At 36.6% G+C, this 16142-nt stretch overlaps 3 protein-coding genes across 5 annotated transcripts in view; all 3 read right to left on the reverse strand.

Moving 5' to 3' along the window:
* The window catches only part of LOC129797944 (transcription factor E2F3), a 36379-nt gene extending 25782 nt beyond the window's left edge, over positions 1-10597 (reverse strand). The window contains exon 1 of one of the 2 annotated variants that reach the window (XM_055840830.1): positions 9993-10597. The gene's annotated coding sequence lies outside the window, so the exon portion shown is untranslated. Of the gene's footprint in view, positions 1-9029; positions 9359-9992 lie in introns of those variants that run through there. The other variant, XM_055840831.1, reaches the window with a different exon arrangement.
* A 4132-nt stretch (positions 10598-14729) lies between these two features.
* LOC129797945 (protein archease-like) lies at positions 14730-15503 on the reverse strand. Of its 2 annotated transcripts, XM_055840832.1 has the most exons (3): positions 15309-15503; positions 15197-15221; positions 14730-15135 (listed from the first exon to the last, which is right to left on the reverse strand). In XM_055840832.1, exons 1-3 carry the CDS (start codon positions 15361-15363, stop codon positions 14745-14747), a joined length of 471 nt encoding a protein of 156 aa, XP_055696807.1. In that variant the 5' UTR covers positions 15364-15503; the 3' UTR covers positions 14730-14744. The 2 variants fall into 2 exon arrangements, with proteins under 2 accessions (XP_055696807.1, XP_055696808.1); XM_055840833.1 differs by lacking the exon at positions 15197-15221 and having other exon boundaries at positions 15309-15373.
* Positions 15504-15590: 87 nt separating this feature from the next.
* LOC129797949 (uncharacterized) overlaps positions 15591-16142 on the reverse strand; it is a 42794-nt gene continuing 42242 nt past the window's right edge. Inside the window, exons 3-4 of the mRNA XM_055840844.1 lie at positions 15800-15881; positions 15591-15730 (exon numbers count right to left, since the gene is read on the reverse strand). Coding sequence (XP_055696819.1) covers positions 15661-15730; positions 15800-15881 — 152 coding nt within the window. The 3' untranslated portion in view covers positions 15591-15660. The remainder of the gene's footprint in view (positions 15731-15799; positions 15882-16142) is intronic.

A 16142-nucleotide genomic window follows, 5' to 3' on the forward strand; every position in this document is an offset into this window, starting at 1 on the left:
GATATGGATGGGTCTATGCTTACTATATTTTATAGTTTCCATAACTGTTATATGAGATAGTTGGGACTAAATTTTACTAAGAGTGTAGCTTTAAAAATCAAATTTTTCCCCTATATTTAAATGGAATTGAGCCTAATTGTATCATAAAATTCGAATCATTTAAAAATAGGAGAAAAAACGAAATTTCAAAGCTGTCCCAATTGAAAAGTGCCCCATTTCCTCCTATGCTTATTTCATACCATCCTAGAAGAATAGAATTCTTACACAGAAAGAAATCCGAAAAAGTTAAAATAACATTCCGGAAATGTTTATTTTACCCTGCAGTATTGATCCGAAATCGGTGTCAATATTATACTTTTTAAGTGTTTTAGGGGTTAGAGTTAACCTTTTTCATGTTAAGTTTACCTTTAAAAAGGTGTAAACCTAAAAAGTGTTAAAGTTATGAGGAAAAAAAGTTAATAGCACCCCCGTTTTTTTCTCAGTGTAATTTATGTTGAAACCGGGGGCATGACGTTTCTTATGTTTCCCATTTCTTTCTAGCGTGCCGAAAAAACTTTTGAGTTTATTAGCTGTTTTCTGTCATTGTAGAATAAATTAGCAAATAATACTAATACAAAATAAAAGTCAATTTAATAACGAAAAGGCAACCGAAAACCCCAGATTAGTAACCTACGTATTTTTGGAGATATCTCGTGAAATGTGTACGAAAACAGGAAAAAGTTTACACTAAAAGTGGTCGCATTTTTCCGAGCTAATGTCACCCCCCTGGTTGAAACAGTTATTTCAGCGATCTGGTCAGCAACTAAAGGCATAGCCAATTAAAGGGCATTTGACCCTATGTTTCAGTCATAAGACAGAGTTTGACCATTAGCTACAGTGATTGTGTAACTTGAAAATGTACAAGAAAAAAAATCCTTGTTTCAAACATCCCAGCTCTCCCTTATTCAATTGAAAAATTTTATGCACAAATACATTGTCACAATGTGGAATAAAAATTCTTCCCTATCTCATCCAGTTTGCTCTTGCATCCCAGAGAGAGAAGCAAAAATGGTCTACTAAAAGCGAGTAGAACTGACGAGGAGAGATATTCGACAAAGCAGCAATTATGAAACCGGATGAGCAACCCTCACCGTTTCTACTGTTGCTGTTCGCCTCTTCAACACTGCACATTATTCCCCCTTTGTCCCGAAAAATAAAAATTCTGTATACTAAAAATGCATTTACTCTTCTTCTATCTCACTCTCTTTTACTCTATCTCTCTCTCTCTCTCTTGTTCTTTTGCCCATTTAACCACACAAGTCCAAAGAAACTGGAAGAAAAAAAAAGACCCCAGAGAAACGCATATACACAAAAATCATCCATATATACCCATTTTCATCGGTACCACACACAATATTCATGATGGGCTTTTTGATATAACACCACAAAAACAGAATATACAAAAGTATATTTGAGAGAGCAGGGTCCGCGACTTGGGAAAAAGGCGCCATTTGTCTCTTATTACCTTGCCCTTTTTTTCCCCCTTTCCTATAGCCATCCAAATCATTCAAAGTAAATTTCAATAAAAAAAACTAACAAATGCAAAATAATACCTTGTCAATTTCATCTCCATTCTTCCACAGCAACTCTCCATGGATCAATGGCAATGGTTACATTTTTGCCAAAATATAACTCTCGCAAAACCAAAAACTACAACAATCACTATATTTTCCTTTTCCAAACTCGCGGATATTTTCCATTTGGAACCCTCCCATTTAACTCTGCGTCAACCAAACATCAATTGCACACCCTCTCTCTTTCTCCCTAACCTCATGGAATGGAAAAAAAACAACGACGGTTAGAAAACACCAACTGTTGTTAAACATTACCCAGAAGAAAGTAAAATTACAAGAAAGACACCAAAAAATTAAACAGTCAAACAGACACTTCTTTTTAAATTCGCGCGTCCAACAAAGTCTTCCCAATAGAACTAAACAGAAATTTTAAAACATACACCATCCCGAACGTTTCGATAGACGATGGATGAAATGGTGTAACAACAAATTTCAGCTACCCTTCGAGCATCCCCCTTCGTTAACTTCCACATATATATACCCTTCTCTATCCCTCAAAAATCTCACCCTTCGTATTACATACTCTGCAACTCATGCAAGATTACATATATAGGCCTCAGTCAATGTAACGACGACGGAGACAAAGGGATGGTAGAGAGAAAGAAGCAGCCACTTCTGGGGGTCTTTTCTCTATATCGTCCTGATGCAGAAACTACTCATACATCAAAGCAGGAAGAAGAGACACCCAAAGGCAACAACAAAAGCCAGAAAAAAAAGAATGAAATGCGTTTAGAAAATTTCACAACTAAAGCGACGCTCTTTGAGTCATCGACCTTATATGTAGTTAGATATCAACGGGTTTTTGTCACTTCTAGAATTCCAGCAACAAATTGCCAAATTTAATTTTAAAAAAATCTAACAAATATTAATAACAAAGAAAGAAAGTTTTTTAAGGATTCACGTAAATCAAGCATCTAAGTCTTTCCATCTCCGAACAAAGAATTCCACTTTCCCAGCCAAAATCGATTGATGAAGATAGTAATCGAAGATAAGTTACAAAATGTTACCCTTTATCTTTTAGACTTGGAAATGCACTTAAGATAAGGAACCACAAGGTAAATTTAATTCACCAAAAGTCTCTAAAATCTCTTAGTTTTCGAAATCAGCTTTGAGGAAAACAAAGGGATGGCAATGCTTCCAAGTTTTACGGAATGCTCGAACTCGTGACTTAAGAGGTGCTATACCTCAAAAATACTTCCGTATTATTAACCGCTTACCGGTTCATAGCCGATTTATTGAACAGATGTAATTGCTCATAAAATCGTGCAAAATAGCTTTAGTGTAATATCGGCTTCCGACTAGAGGTTTAGCCCAGTTCCCGAAAGTTTCAAAAATCTAAATAACAAGCAATTTTACTGATTTTTCAAAATCTAATGAATCGTTTGCCCTTATAATCTAATCCTAATGGCGCTGGCACACCTTTTCAATTGATTGAATTTCTACCGATTGAAATTTTACCTCTTACTCTTTCAAAGTAAAATCAGATATAGGTGTCTCTTTCTGTCAAATGAAAATTGAAATTGAAATCGAAATTTCAATTTCTCACTCAATTAAAATTGAAATTCACTCAATTAAAAAGGTGTGTCAGCGCCGTCAGCGCCATAAACAACGATTTTCTAAAAATCGCGCCTAATTAGAAATTAGAGGCGTTAAGCCAGATGGCTAAGTCTACAATTGATTTTCTAATAAAAATTAGTTATCGGTTATGAATCGATTAGGAATCGGTTCAGTTTTGTCAGAAATTCCAAGACCTTTCCAACGATCCCAAACATGATACCATTCGGTTGAAAAATTCGCTCTTTAGAGCCTCTTTAACATTTGACCTTGAAAAACCCTTAATATGAATGATTCAATGGGATTTTCGTATAAGGAATGCGTTTTCGAGAAATCCCAAAAAACATGGTTTTGGAAGGGAAGGAGAGGTCTGGAGCATAAATGAGAGGCATGTTAACGATCATTAGGTCGATTTATGGGGATGCCCCGAAGGGCCCAAGTTGCTATATCTCTTACCATTTTGCCTCTAGAGCTGGCAACAGACAAATGCACAAACGGACGAACGGACAAATAGCGTAGCATTTTTTCTTAGAAATCGTTTGAAACGTGGAGGCATGGTCCCCGGAGGGTGGAAAGTGGGAATTTTGGGGGATGGGAATGAAAGAATTGAGCAGTAAAAACGAGATCAAAATATAAAATAAACAAAATACAAAGTCAAAGTGATTCGTTCAAACGGAAAACTGAGATCGAATAATAAAATTTCGTTTTACGGTTATCAAGTCATCATCAGTTAATCCTTTAAGGATTATAGGGGCACAGGTGTCCCAAAAACTTTTTTTTTCCTACGGCCGTCTAAATTTACGTTTCGTTCTACAGTCAGTAAAAATGATTTTTTCTAACTCCTTTCTGAAAAATAATCACAAAAAATAATAAATTGATAAATCCCTAAACTTTTTCACATGTCTAATTTCATGTTTATATAAAAGCAACACTTTTAAATTTGATCGCTCTTAATTATAAGATTCTGGACGTTGAGGTCAAACGGTTAAGGACTACCATCGAAAGCTTCTGTTGATCTTCCCCTTATTCCATTTTGTCTTAAGGACACAACTTAAGATAATCTTTAGAGTAGAGGTTTCGCTATGTCCTCAAATGTATCTAATCATTCATTAACGAGCACAAGAATTGGATTTTAAATGTCTAAAAGATTAATTCCTATCATTTTATCATCGAAAATCAAAATGTTTCCAAAAAGCCCCTTCTATTTTGAAATTATAAAAGTTAAATGAAGTAAGATAAACTTCAGGTCTTAATCCTACATTAATTCCATAATTATGGATGTACCGTAGATGCGGGAGACTTTGCACTCTGAGGGTGAATTAGGTTAGAATTAAAGAAAAACTTACAAAAATCAGGGGTGCAAAGTTCCTTAGGTTTCCGGTAGAGGTCTTAGACCTTAGAGGTCAAAGTTTCAGAGATAATAATTGTAAGACTTCGTCGATCTGGCCTTCCCTTCTTAATCCATAAAGCGAAAACCAGTGATAAGCCCAGATAAGCTTATAGTAGCTGAGATTCTTTACAGACCAACTCGAAGTGTTTGCAGCTCGGAATGCTTGAAAATTCGATTGTGAGTTAAATTTTGGGGGTAAGAAATCCCGTCGAGCCAGTTTTATCCTTTTCGACCGACAAGAACAGTTTACGCGACACGATTTTTCACCACCAAAATTCAAGTGTCAATTGAATTTTAAGTATTCCGAGGTGCAAGCACCCCGAGTGACAAGCTCTCTAAGGTTGCCTGTAAAGAATCTCAGCTACCATAAAGCTTCTCCTGCCTTATCACTGGTTAATTTCAATTTTAAATAGTCCGAGTGGGGAAGGCCAAAAAAGAAAAAAAAAAGTTTTTTGGAATCGGTTAATAAACATTCGGGATATATTCCGGTCAATTTCGTTATAGTAATACCAGCTTCAAACTGGAGGTTTAGCCCAGTTCCCGAAGGTCTCAAAAATCTAAATAACAAATAATTTTATTGATTTTTTAAAATCTAATGGAACATTTGTCATTAATATCCAATCCTAAACAACAATTTCCTAAAATATTGTGCCTGATAAGGAATTAGAGAACTTAAGCCAGATGGATAAGCCTTAGGCCTGAAGCCCGTATAAGGGGTAGGGTCCGGATACAGTGGTTTGGAATAAGGGCGGATGCAAGCTATCGCCAGAAAGATCTCGATCTCAGCTACAACATATTAAACTTTCATTAAAATTGAAATTGGAAGTTCCAAGATATTCGACTTTGAAGTTACGAAAATCAATTTTTGGTTAATCGAACCTTCAATGGGAGATATGTTCATTGTAATGGTGCTAGCAGCCTTTTCAATTGAGTGAATTTAATAAATCGATTGAAATGTTACCTCTTACTCTTTCGAACTGAAATCAAATGTAACTGTCTTTTTCCGTCTAATGAAAATTGAAATTTCAATATTAATTTTAATTTGACAGAAACAGCCACATCTGATTTCAGTTTGAAAAAGTATGATGTAAAATTTCAATCAATTTTCACTGAATTGAAAAGGTGTGGCAGCACTATACAATACAATTTTTGACCCAATATAGCGCTGTACAGGAAGGCTTCATTTTTTTTTAATCGAAATCTCTCAGGTCCAACTGTAACATACTAAAATTTCAGACTGATCCATGCCACAGGGGCTGAGGTTATTTAGAAAACAAAATTTGGGGGTGCTCCAAAATGGCGGAAGGGGCGGTGGATCTGGCATCACTTACTACTCAGCGAGTACCAAATGCTAACCGATTTCAATTCAGCTGAATACATATGTATTTTCAGCTAAATTCCGCTAGCCTTAAAATGCTACTCGCAAAGTAGTGCCATTTCCTTATATTTGGTTAGCACTTTTCGAACGATAACTGCTGACCGATCAACATATCTTTGCTGATCGACTTAAGAAAAATATGCTGAAAACGCTTCCTTTTTCAGCTATTTTTGCTGGGTAATAACGGTCATTCCTAATAACGGTTTTTTCAAGGTCAAAGATTAAAAGGGCTCTAAAGAGCGTATTCTCATCCAAATAATATCATGTTTCATGTTGCTCGATGGAAAAATCTTGGAACTCCTGATAAAACTGAACCGATTCTAATTGGTTATGAATCGGTTATGAACCGATCCATAACCGATAAGTATTTTTTTTAAGAAAATAATTATGTAACTCCTCTAAACTATTTTGGGAGATCTTTAGAGTGATTTATCAATCGGTTCAAATCTGTTGAGAACCGGTAAAAGAGAACTGATTATGCAAAAGCACTTTTGATGTATAACATCTAAAGCCGTCTTCAGAATAGGGGCTTAGCCCAATTCCCAAAGGTCTGGATTTCCTAAACAACAAGCAATTACAGTAATTTTTCAATCTGTATTAGGTCAATTGCTATAAATGTACAATATTCAGTAAAAATTTTCTTCAAAATATTGCGTATTGAGAAATTACAGCAGTTAAGCCATAAAGCTAAGCCTTAGGTCTGAGAAGCCCCTATAAGTCACAAGTTTGAGTCACTTCGCAAGCCTGGAACGCTTTCCCACCCCTTTTTAAATGAAACTAGACCCTATCATAATGCAATTTAGTTTCATGAACGGATTGTGGAGCTTAATTAATTCATAGTAAAACCCAGTTCTATTTCAAAATAAGAAAATTGCAATATTATAAATGCGCCGTAATTCAAAGGTAGGGTAACATGAGGTAATTTGGAACTATTTACAATTTGGGACATTTGAGATTTTCTCACTGTTTTAGAGATTCAAATGGAGAAAATCTCTTCCTTCTAATTTTGCGGTCTTTGTTTTCTCTTTGCTCATCTGAAACAATGAGAAAATCTCAAGTGTCCCAAATTGTAAATGGTTCCAAATTACCTCATTTTACCCTACCCCACTTACCCCTACTAACTGAAGACTATAATACCAACACTGGGAAAAAAGAGGGTGCGAATAACTTTTTTTCCTTATAACTTTAACACTTTTTAGTTGTAAAAATATATCAACATTTTTTAATGTTAATTTTACATCTTTTTAAGGGTAAAATTAACATGAAGAAGGGTAACTTTAACCCCCAATACACCTAAAAAGCATAATATTTACACCGATTTCGGATCAAAACTGCAGGATAAAATAAACATTTCCGGAGTGTAATTTTAACTTTTTCGGATTTCTCTCAGTGTAGAGGGTCAGGAAAAGATAATTTATGCAAAAAACTTCTAATTTTTTGATTCTAAACTCTTATTTTGATACTTTGGGTAGATTTTTTACCGCAAAATTTTAACGAGCTGTATGTGTTTCAGGATCACCGTGAGGACGGTGAGTACGGGCTTTAGGTATTTGTAATGTATATGCAATCCTATATCCCCCTAAAGATATCGAATCAAAAAGTGAACTTTACTCCCCGTGCAATATCAAAGACTTTCTCCTGCACCCTTTCTTCACCTTTCAACCCCTATTCGAATAGAGGCAAGTTCTCTAACAAGAAATTCCTACCGCCAAAAAAAATTCCAACATCTTTCCAATCACATACACACATCCCTTGAAATGCCTGTTTGAATCCCAAAAAGCAGGCATTTTCCTCAAGATTCCCGGCCTTTTTGCGTGCTCTTCGTTCTCTCTTTAATGTTTTTTCTTTTTGTTCTTTTGGTTTTCAACCCAAAAGTGCTATAGTCAACTTCTTTTTATCTCTTGCAGCCTTTGAGAGACTTGTTGTGGGCTCTCTGTATCTCTCTCCCTTACCCCCAAAATATGTGAAATTCAATCTTTCATACACTTGAACACTATCCCATTTTAAAATGAGAAAAATTCCTCTTTTTCCACTTGCTCCTCTATTATTTTATCTTCGGGGTTTCGCTGTATTTTAAAATGTCTCTCTGTGTTATTCCATCTCTTCTATCTCTCCACCACACCAATGTCCACAAAAAAGAGTACTCTCCGTGCTTGGGCTACCAACAACACACAGAGTCAAAGGCATATACAATAATAATATTGGACAACACCGGCTTATTCTCTTGTCTTTTTTTTCTTATATCCATCGTGGTATTTCAATGAACTAGACACGAAAGACTGGATTTTCTCTTCTTTACGCCAAAGGATCGATCAGGGGGCACCCAAAGAAGTTCAATACATGGGTCACACTTTTATCTCTTTCTGGCTTGTGGTATTTTTCATTTAGGACCCCCGAGTTTAAATGGAAGGAAAAGGAAGATGAGAAAAAAAGGAACCAGTTTTGAAGTACCTGGGATGTTTGCCAGAGAGACTTTGTTCTATTTGGGGGATTTGGGGGGAGTGGAAAGATTGGGAAAAAATCCGCTGACTTCCAATGAAAGCCAGCCAAATTATCCTCCCGAAAAAAAAACTCTTGCACCACCTTCAAATTCGTACAGAGAGATCTGTCTTGAGATATCCTGGCCCAAATTCAGTTCCAGGACAACAAAAAAAAATCAACATCTTCACTTTCATTTCCCCGGAACCACCACTTGGCACTCTTCTGGCGCGCGGTAATATTACAGAAATTGCCCAATACAGCATTAAAATGAAAATTGTATTTGCGCACATTTGTGTATAAAATGGCGACTTTGTCTGGAAGAACCGAATGATTATTGAGAAGACACATACCCAGAAAGAGGTTACACCATCAGAATGTTTAGCTTTTTTTCATCTTGTTGCTCTTGTGCCATCGAGAAGAAAAAGAGACAGACGCTAAGGGCCCTTGCATGGGGGGAAAAGCCTTACCGGCATTGAGGGAATACCGGGTTAAGGCAGGGTAAGGGTAAGGGTTTCTTGGAGGCCATTTCCTAAATGCGTTTTTTAAGGGATTTTTGGGAAGGAAAACGTGCCCTTCTGTCCGGGAATACGACGGGGAAATAAGTTAGACTCACCCGATTCACCGGAAAACTCAGCAAACTCTCCCACGAGTCGTCAATTTGAATGGGGGCACAAAACCCGGCCGGGAGTACTAAAAATCTCTTTATCAACTTCACAGTGCACAAGCCACAAAAGCGCCCCAGATATCCCGCAAAGAACTAAAGAGAAAGACAAGCCCCGCGATAGAGAAAAAACCTCGAGGGTAGCTCGACTGCAAAAATGGATCGATTGGACTTTGAGGTTATTTGGCGAGAGAACACTGACGCACCGAAAGCTTCCGGACACTTTGTTGTCACTTTTGCTCAGCCATTTGGCGCGACTGGTTTTTGAGAGAAGACACTAAGTTCTGGGTGTACTTTGGGGGCCCAGGCAGAGCGAGAGCAAGAGACAGAGATGATTTTGTAGGCTCTCTCATGCCGCCTCAATCATTTGAAGAAAAACCATCACTCTAAGCTCTAAGCACATTTTTATCCATTTTTCCTCCTCACACTCACTGCGTTCTGTGTCTACGACCCTTCCGGGAGGAGAAACACATCTTCGCACCACGCATTCTCACGCACAGCTCGGCCTGGTCCCGGGTACAATCGGAAATATGGGGTGGTCTTCACCTTGAAAGGGCGGAAGGTTTTTTTTTTGGGGAATTTTCGCAGGGGAGAAGCCAAAACCAATACAATTGGATAGGGCACGCACACCATTTCGTCTCTCTGAACGCCACACGCACCGTCCGTCATGGCCGCGTCCGTCGCAGCGCCGCGTCAGGAATGCGTAGCAGAATCATCGGCATTTCCCATGCTCCGGAAAACCCCGTGCGCCGCCCTACGTACGCACAACGCCATTTGCCACTCTCTCTCTCACTCTCGCCCTCACCCTGGTGGGCGCAAATTCCGGGCAAAGGAGAAGCCTCCATCTCCCCAGAGACTCCTCTTCTCCCCCCACGCCCCATAACCCAAAATCAAGAAAAAATATTCAATACTCACATACGACACTGGCTGATCCTATCTCCGGGCTCTCAGGCAGCAAGGCAGCATTTTCACGATGAATCACTGACACCGGGAAATAGCATTTGTCCGGGAGTCTCTAAAAAGCGTGAGCTTTTTCCGTGGCTTCTTTTTCAGCGTCGCGCCCGTTTTTTCACACCCACCACCAGCATCGAATACCACCCCAGTACACTCCCAACCACGTTCACCACGCCAAACACCACAAAAATCAGCCGGAAAGTGGCCAATTTGGGGCCAGTGAAAAATTTTTCGCGGCGGCCCGAGAAAATGTCTGCCGCTTCCAAAAAGCGCACTTCTTCCTCCTCCCGATGGCGGCGTGTGTGTGTGTGTGTGCTGCGTAGAGAGGCAGCTATGGCCGCAAAAATTTGATCGCGTCGCTTCAATTTTCAACCCAATTTACACGCAGTAATCCACCCCCTATTCACAAAATTTCAATTACATTTAAATATACAACAATTAGACAATGGGGAAACACAATTTTCAGGGGGATTTAGCTTAAAATACTCCCGTGAGCCACCACGAAACTTCACGCCCCAAAGTTAACTTGTCTCTAGTTGCGCGCAAATGTAGAAAATGGATTTATTTGGTGAAGTGAACACTCAATTATTTTCTCCACAGATGGCGTTTATGGTGACTTTTCGAGCAATTCGACAATCGAAATTGCTCTCTGAAAATGATGATGAATTTTGTGATTTTTTTGGCGCCTTTTCTTTTTTGATTCATCCTTATTAATTTTTTGTATTAAATTAATTTATTTCTTGTGGAAAAACTTAATTTTCAATGGAAAAAAACTCAATTAATTTTCTCTACGCACACAGTGAAGAGAAATTCCCTGAATTCCCTGTTCAGAGGAGGGTAAATTCCTCAAAATAAACCCCTAAGGATATCAAAAGCATAAAAAACTAGTGATAAGCCTAGATCAGCTTATAGAGGTATGATTCTTTCGTTGCAAATTTCGATTGTGGCAAACTCGAATGATATTTATACATAAATAATGCAAATTCCGTTTAATAATTCTTAAAGGATTGAAAAAAATTGGATGAGAAATGCATGAAAGTATCTGAAAAACTTTAAAGTTGATTTTCTCGGAAACTATGAGAGATAGAGGCCTTAAACTTTACATCCATTAAGAGCCTCTTTCAGACTTGATATGTGCAAAATTTCACTTCAAAATGAAAAAAAATTGGATGAGAAATGCATAAAAGTGTCTGAAAATCTTTAAAGTTGATTATCTCGGAAACTATGAGAGATAGAGGCCTCAAACTTTACATCCATTTAGAGCCTCTTTCAGACTTGATATGTGCAAAATTTCACTTGAAAATGAAAAAAAATCGATGAGAAATACATGAAAATGTCTGGCAATCTTTAACACTTTGAAACCCAAAGTGGCATTTTACTCAATTTCAAGTTTAGAGCATCATAGTAGGAATTCTATTAAATATTATGCTAAAATGATAACACGAATGTATAGAGAATTTAATTAGCTTTCGTTTAGTGAAAAAAATTGATAACTTTTCTATTATTTAAAAAATAGGGAATAAAACAAAAAACGGGCGTAGAATACCAAATTGGCGTAAAATGCCACCTTTTGAATGGCTTATACCAAATAACCTAAAAAATGTTAACATTTTTTGAGTTTTATCACGATTCGAAAAAATAGTTTAAAAAAAAACGTGAAAATGTTAAAATAATTTTTAAAAATTAAGTAATATAAGACTTAGATTTGTTATAAAGTGGTACTGTAGAGAAAAATAAGGTGAAAATTCAATTTATGCATTGTTTTCTTTCTCGAATTTCTGTTGAACATACTTTTCTTAAAAAAAAAGCGCAAATTATATATGAGAATTTGAAAATTTTATAGGAAAGTATATTGATATGAGTCATAAAATCTTTGCCAAAATGCTAAGAAAAAGGAAATACAATGGAAATTGGCTTTTTGCCACGAAAATTTGTAAAAATTCACCTTTGCATTTTTTGTCAATTTTCTGAAAACTTATACAAAAATCCCATGAAAATATTTATAGGAAAATGAATTTATGAGTCCTAGAACTGCTGTAGAAGTCTTACGGAATGAAAAAAACTATTGAAAAAACGCTTTTTGTTGATAATATCAGCGTTGGCATTTTATGCCAGTTTGGTATTTTATGTGATTTTTTGGCTCGGGTTTTTAAGTGTTAAACTCGATTTTCTCGGAAAGTATGAGAGATAGAGGCTTCAAACTTTACATCCGTTTAGAAACTCTGTCAGCGGCCCGTGAGAATCCGCGAAGATATTCATTACCCACGAAAAATACGCGCCCGCGAAAATCCGCGAAAAAATTCGCGACCCGCAAAAATCCGCGAAAAAATTCGAGCCCCGCGTAAATCCGCAAAAAATTCGCGCCCGGGAAAATCCGCGAAAAAACTCGTCACGCAAAAATCCGCGAAAAAATACACACCCCGCTAAAATCCGCGAAAAAATACGCACCTCGCGAAAATCCACGAAGAAATATGCGACCAGCGAAAGTCCGCGAAAAAATACACGCCCCGTGAAAATCCGCGAAAAAACTCGTCACGCAAAAATCCGCGAAAAAAATAGTGCCCTGCAAAAATACGCGGAAATTTTCGGACTCCGCGCAAATCCACGAAATGCCCGAATTTGAGAGAGTCTACTGTATTTTGCGACGAGCGAAATTTGAAAACATTTTGCTACTTTTTCAGAATAAAACTTTAATTTCTTTTATTAGTGTAAATTTTTTAAATATTCCAACCATTTATTGAAGAACTCTGGCCAAAAAGTGCTGTTTGTTAATGCATTTCTATTAAACAGTTGAATCTTTTTGTTTGAATTACTTTTACTCCGCGCGAAATTCGTTCTACGGTCGATTATACAAAAGAAATCCCCTGCAGGTATGCAAATTTTCTTGATGCTTAATGCCATTTCGCGCGTTTTTTTCTATCCCAAAAATGTGCATGATCCCGGGATTGAGTGTATGGGAAAAGCGTGTCCGTCGCCGCTTCTCCCGCTTTTTCCCCGCCAAGCAAATTTTCTTAAAATTGAAATCTTTAAAGTGAAATATCTCGAGAACTGCTCGACGAAAGTCTTAAATATTTTTTTAAATTGGTTTAATTTTATGGGCTACAACATAAACATAAAATTTTTAAAATTGCATGCTTTTCGAGATAAACTACAAAACGTGATTTTTAACCGGTTTTTCAAAAAACTAATAGCACAGAAATCGTCGTATGCGCGCGTAGATATATTTTTAAAAAAATTATGAAGATATCGTCAGTTAAATCAGCATTTGTCGTAACTTCCTTTTGACAACTTTTCAGGAGACGAAGTTTTCAGTTCAGCATTTTTCTTAAAAATGCGAAACTTTTGAGTCAAAATAATAAAAGTGGCATTAATAAACTGTAAGTCAACTCGAGAAAATCTTTATAAAATTATTTAAAAGCTGAAATATTGAAATATATGTTAGAGCACAATAATATTTTATCGTAACTTCCATCGTTTATAAAGCCGTAACTTCCAATGTATGGAGATTCTGGAAGTTACGACAATTTTCTAAAATGCATTATATCAATTTGATTTATTCTAGTGATAATAAGCGTCTTTATTTGACTAAATTAGTCAATAATACTGTTATCCCTCTACCTAAAAGCTTTTATTTCCTAAGTTTTATTGAATAAATTTTGTGTGCCACGTCACTTGTTTTGTTTTGAATTAATGACAGATGGGTAGGGATTTTTCACTTTTTTCTCGCAAATATTGAATTTAAAATTTAAATGATTTCATGTTACACTATTCGCAATGTCTGTGGATATTTGGAAGAGTTTGTGAACGTTTTATTGAGAAATATTACATTTTTGCTGCAAATTACAAGAAACGCAAACGAGTAAAAGAAGTTACAACAAATGCTTATTACTGAAAATTTTGTGTATAAATTTGTCGCAACTTCCCCAAAAATGGAAGTTACGACAAATTCTGATAAAATTTTCTTAATTAAGGGCACTTACGATAATTTTTGTTTAAAATAATTTTTATTAAGCTTATAAAAGTTTCTTTTCCTCAAGTGCTTTCAATAAACAAAATTACGCCGATTCCTAAATATGTGTATATCTCAAAATCGCAAAAATAAAGTTACGACAAATGCTGATTTAACTGACGATATCTCTTTCCAAACCAGAGATATTGCGTACTATGGACGGCCAGACGGACGGTCGGCCGGACCCGAAATTGCCGGCTTATGATTTTCGGCATCAGGGATGTTCAAAACATACACCCTGTGAATTTCAGCTCGATCTGAGCACTTTGAGAAAATCCGAGGATTACAATAGGTGTGATTAGAAGGAATCACACCTGAAATGAGAAAAGGAGCCCTTTGCATCGAAATTTATGAGGCAAACGCAGGGTAGATTGTGAAAGAAGGGAACAAAGATGCCAGCTTGAATCTTTCCCAGTTGCTTCTCTCCTTTTATTCGCTTTTTTTTTGCAGCGCCTTTGAGTCCTTGGTATTGGTGATTTTTCTTTTATTCCTGCCGAAAATTTATAGGATGCGTAGCTGACCCAATTTAAATCCATCACCCTCTTTCAGATGCTGCATACAGAGCATCAATGGAAGAAAAAATACCAATGGCTGAGGTGCCCTGAATGCTGCCGATGCTGGCAATTTAACAGAACCCGTTTTAAAGTTGAAAAGAGACACAAAGAGAAGAATAAAAATTTGATTTTTTTTCTACCTAAAGAGCTTTAGATATCAATTATAACAAATACTTCGTAGTAATTCTTAACAGAGTCTTGATTGATCTGCATGGCAGAATATGTTATAGCTTTCACTTCTGTTCCCTGAGGGTGACGCTGGAGATCAAAGGGTTCCCCGTAGCAGAGGCACTCGACTGAAAAAGTGTCCAAGTCAAACTTTGTGATTTCCACCTTCCGGGCAATTAGAAATGGTTCAGCGCAGAAGAGAAAGAGCAATTCATCGAGGAAGCGAAAGAGCAGACCCTCAAGATCATCTCCCTGGGCTTCTATTTTGAAGCACTTGTCCACATTGACTGTCTCCAGATCCGTCATGTACCCATTCATTGCAATGCCGCACTGCTCGAAAGCCTCCTTCAGGGAAGAGCCCCATGCATGCAGCCTGGCAAAGAAATACCCCATAAATCACACAATTAACCTCCTCCCCACCTCTGAAAACTCACTGGACATCAGCAGTGTGGTCTAAATCTAAAAAAAGCCCCAAAAATCGCGAATTTGAGTGAAAAAAACAAACCAAGAAGCATGTCCTAACCTAAAAATACTCCACCGACATACATTCGTATTTCTTCTCAGGAAACACAATGTCACTCTTGTTGAATTCAACCTCCATCTTCCACTGTATACCCTCGACCGATTAAATGCAAAAATTATCCCGTAAAATTCTCCAAAAATAGATAAATCACTTAAAATTTTGAAGCGTAATTGAATTTCGCAATGTTTACAAATATTTTTTGACGGTCATCCATTTTCGAAAATCACTTCGAAATCATCAGATCCAAGTGGCGCCTCTCGTGCCCAGAGCCCAAAACTCCACCAAATTCAAATAAAATGACCAAATTATGAAAAAGTATTAAAAAAATCCTATTTTATTTACAAAAAAAACAATGATATCACTTATCAGACAGAGTTAGTCTTTGATGAATCTGTCTAAAGGGAAATGTCGGAATGATTCATTAAATATATCAGTAAATGCAGTGCTGAAAAATTCAATGAAAATTTTTATTTAAAATATTCATTAAAATTAAATAAATTTAATTATATTTTACCTGACAAGATCATTAATCAGTGGTTTGATGAATGGAAATCCCGTTTGCCACATTGAATTAATCACAACATCGGCAATATTTTCTGGAAGGAGATAAAATTCCATTCGAATAATTATTTCCAAGAAAATTGCAAAGGCGTTGCTTGTAACACTTTCAACAAGTTTTTCTGCATTTTCATTAATTTGGAAAAGACATCCAACCGGATTTTAAAGTTCTATCTACTCTACACGTTCTAAATTTTATTTAAAATAGAAATATAACCAGTCTTGCACACATTTTTTTTGTTTTTTGAATAAAATTAAAAGAAAAAGTATTAATTAATTTGATTATTGCACAATTTCCA

The sequence above is a fragment of the Phlebotomus papatasi genome, chromosome 1 (assembly GCF_024763615.1).
Source record: "Phlebotomus papatasi isolate M1 chromosome 1, Ppap_2.1, whole genome shotgun sequence".
Taxonomy (NCBI): Eukaryota; Metazoa; Arthropoda; class Insecta; order Diptera; family Psychodidae; genus Phlebotomus; species Phlebotomus papatasi.

Bases quoted from the DNA above. Each gene is read 5' to 3' on its own strand.
- LOC129797945 (XM_055840832.1), bottom strand. From the start codon at position 15,363: ATGGAGGTTGAATTCAACAAGAGTGACATTGTGTTTCCTGAGAAGAAA. The intron at 15,222-15,308 runs GTATGTCGGTGG...GGCTTTTTTTAG, and splicing joins TCCTGAGAAGAAATACGAAT to ATTTAGACCACACTGCTGAT. The intron at 15,136-15,196 runs GTGAGTTTTCAG...TTTCTTTGCCAG, and splicing joins GACCACACTGCTGATGTCCA to GCTGCATGCATGGGGCTCTT.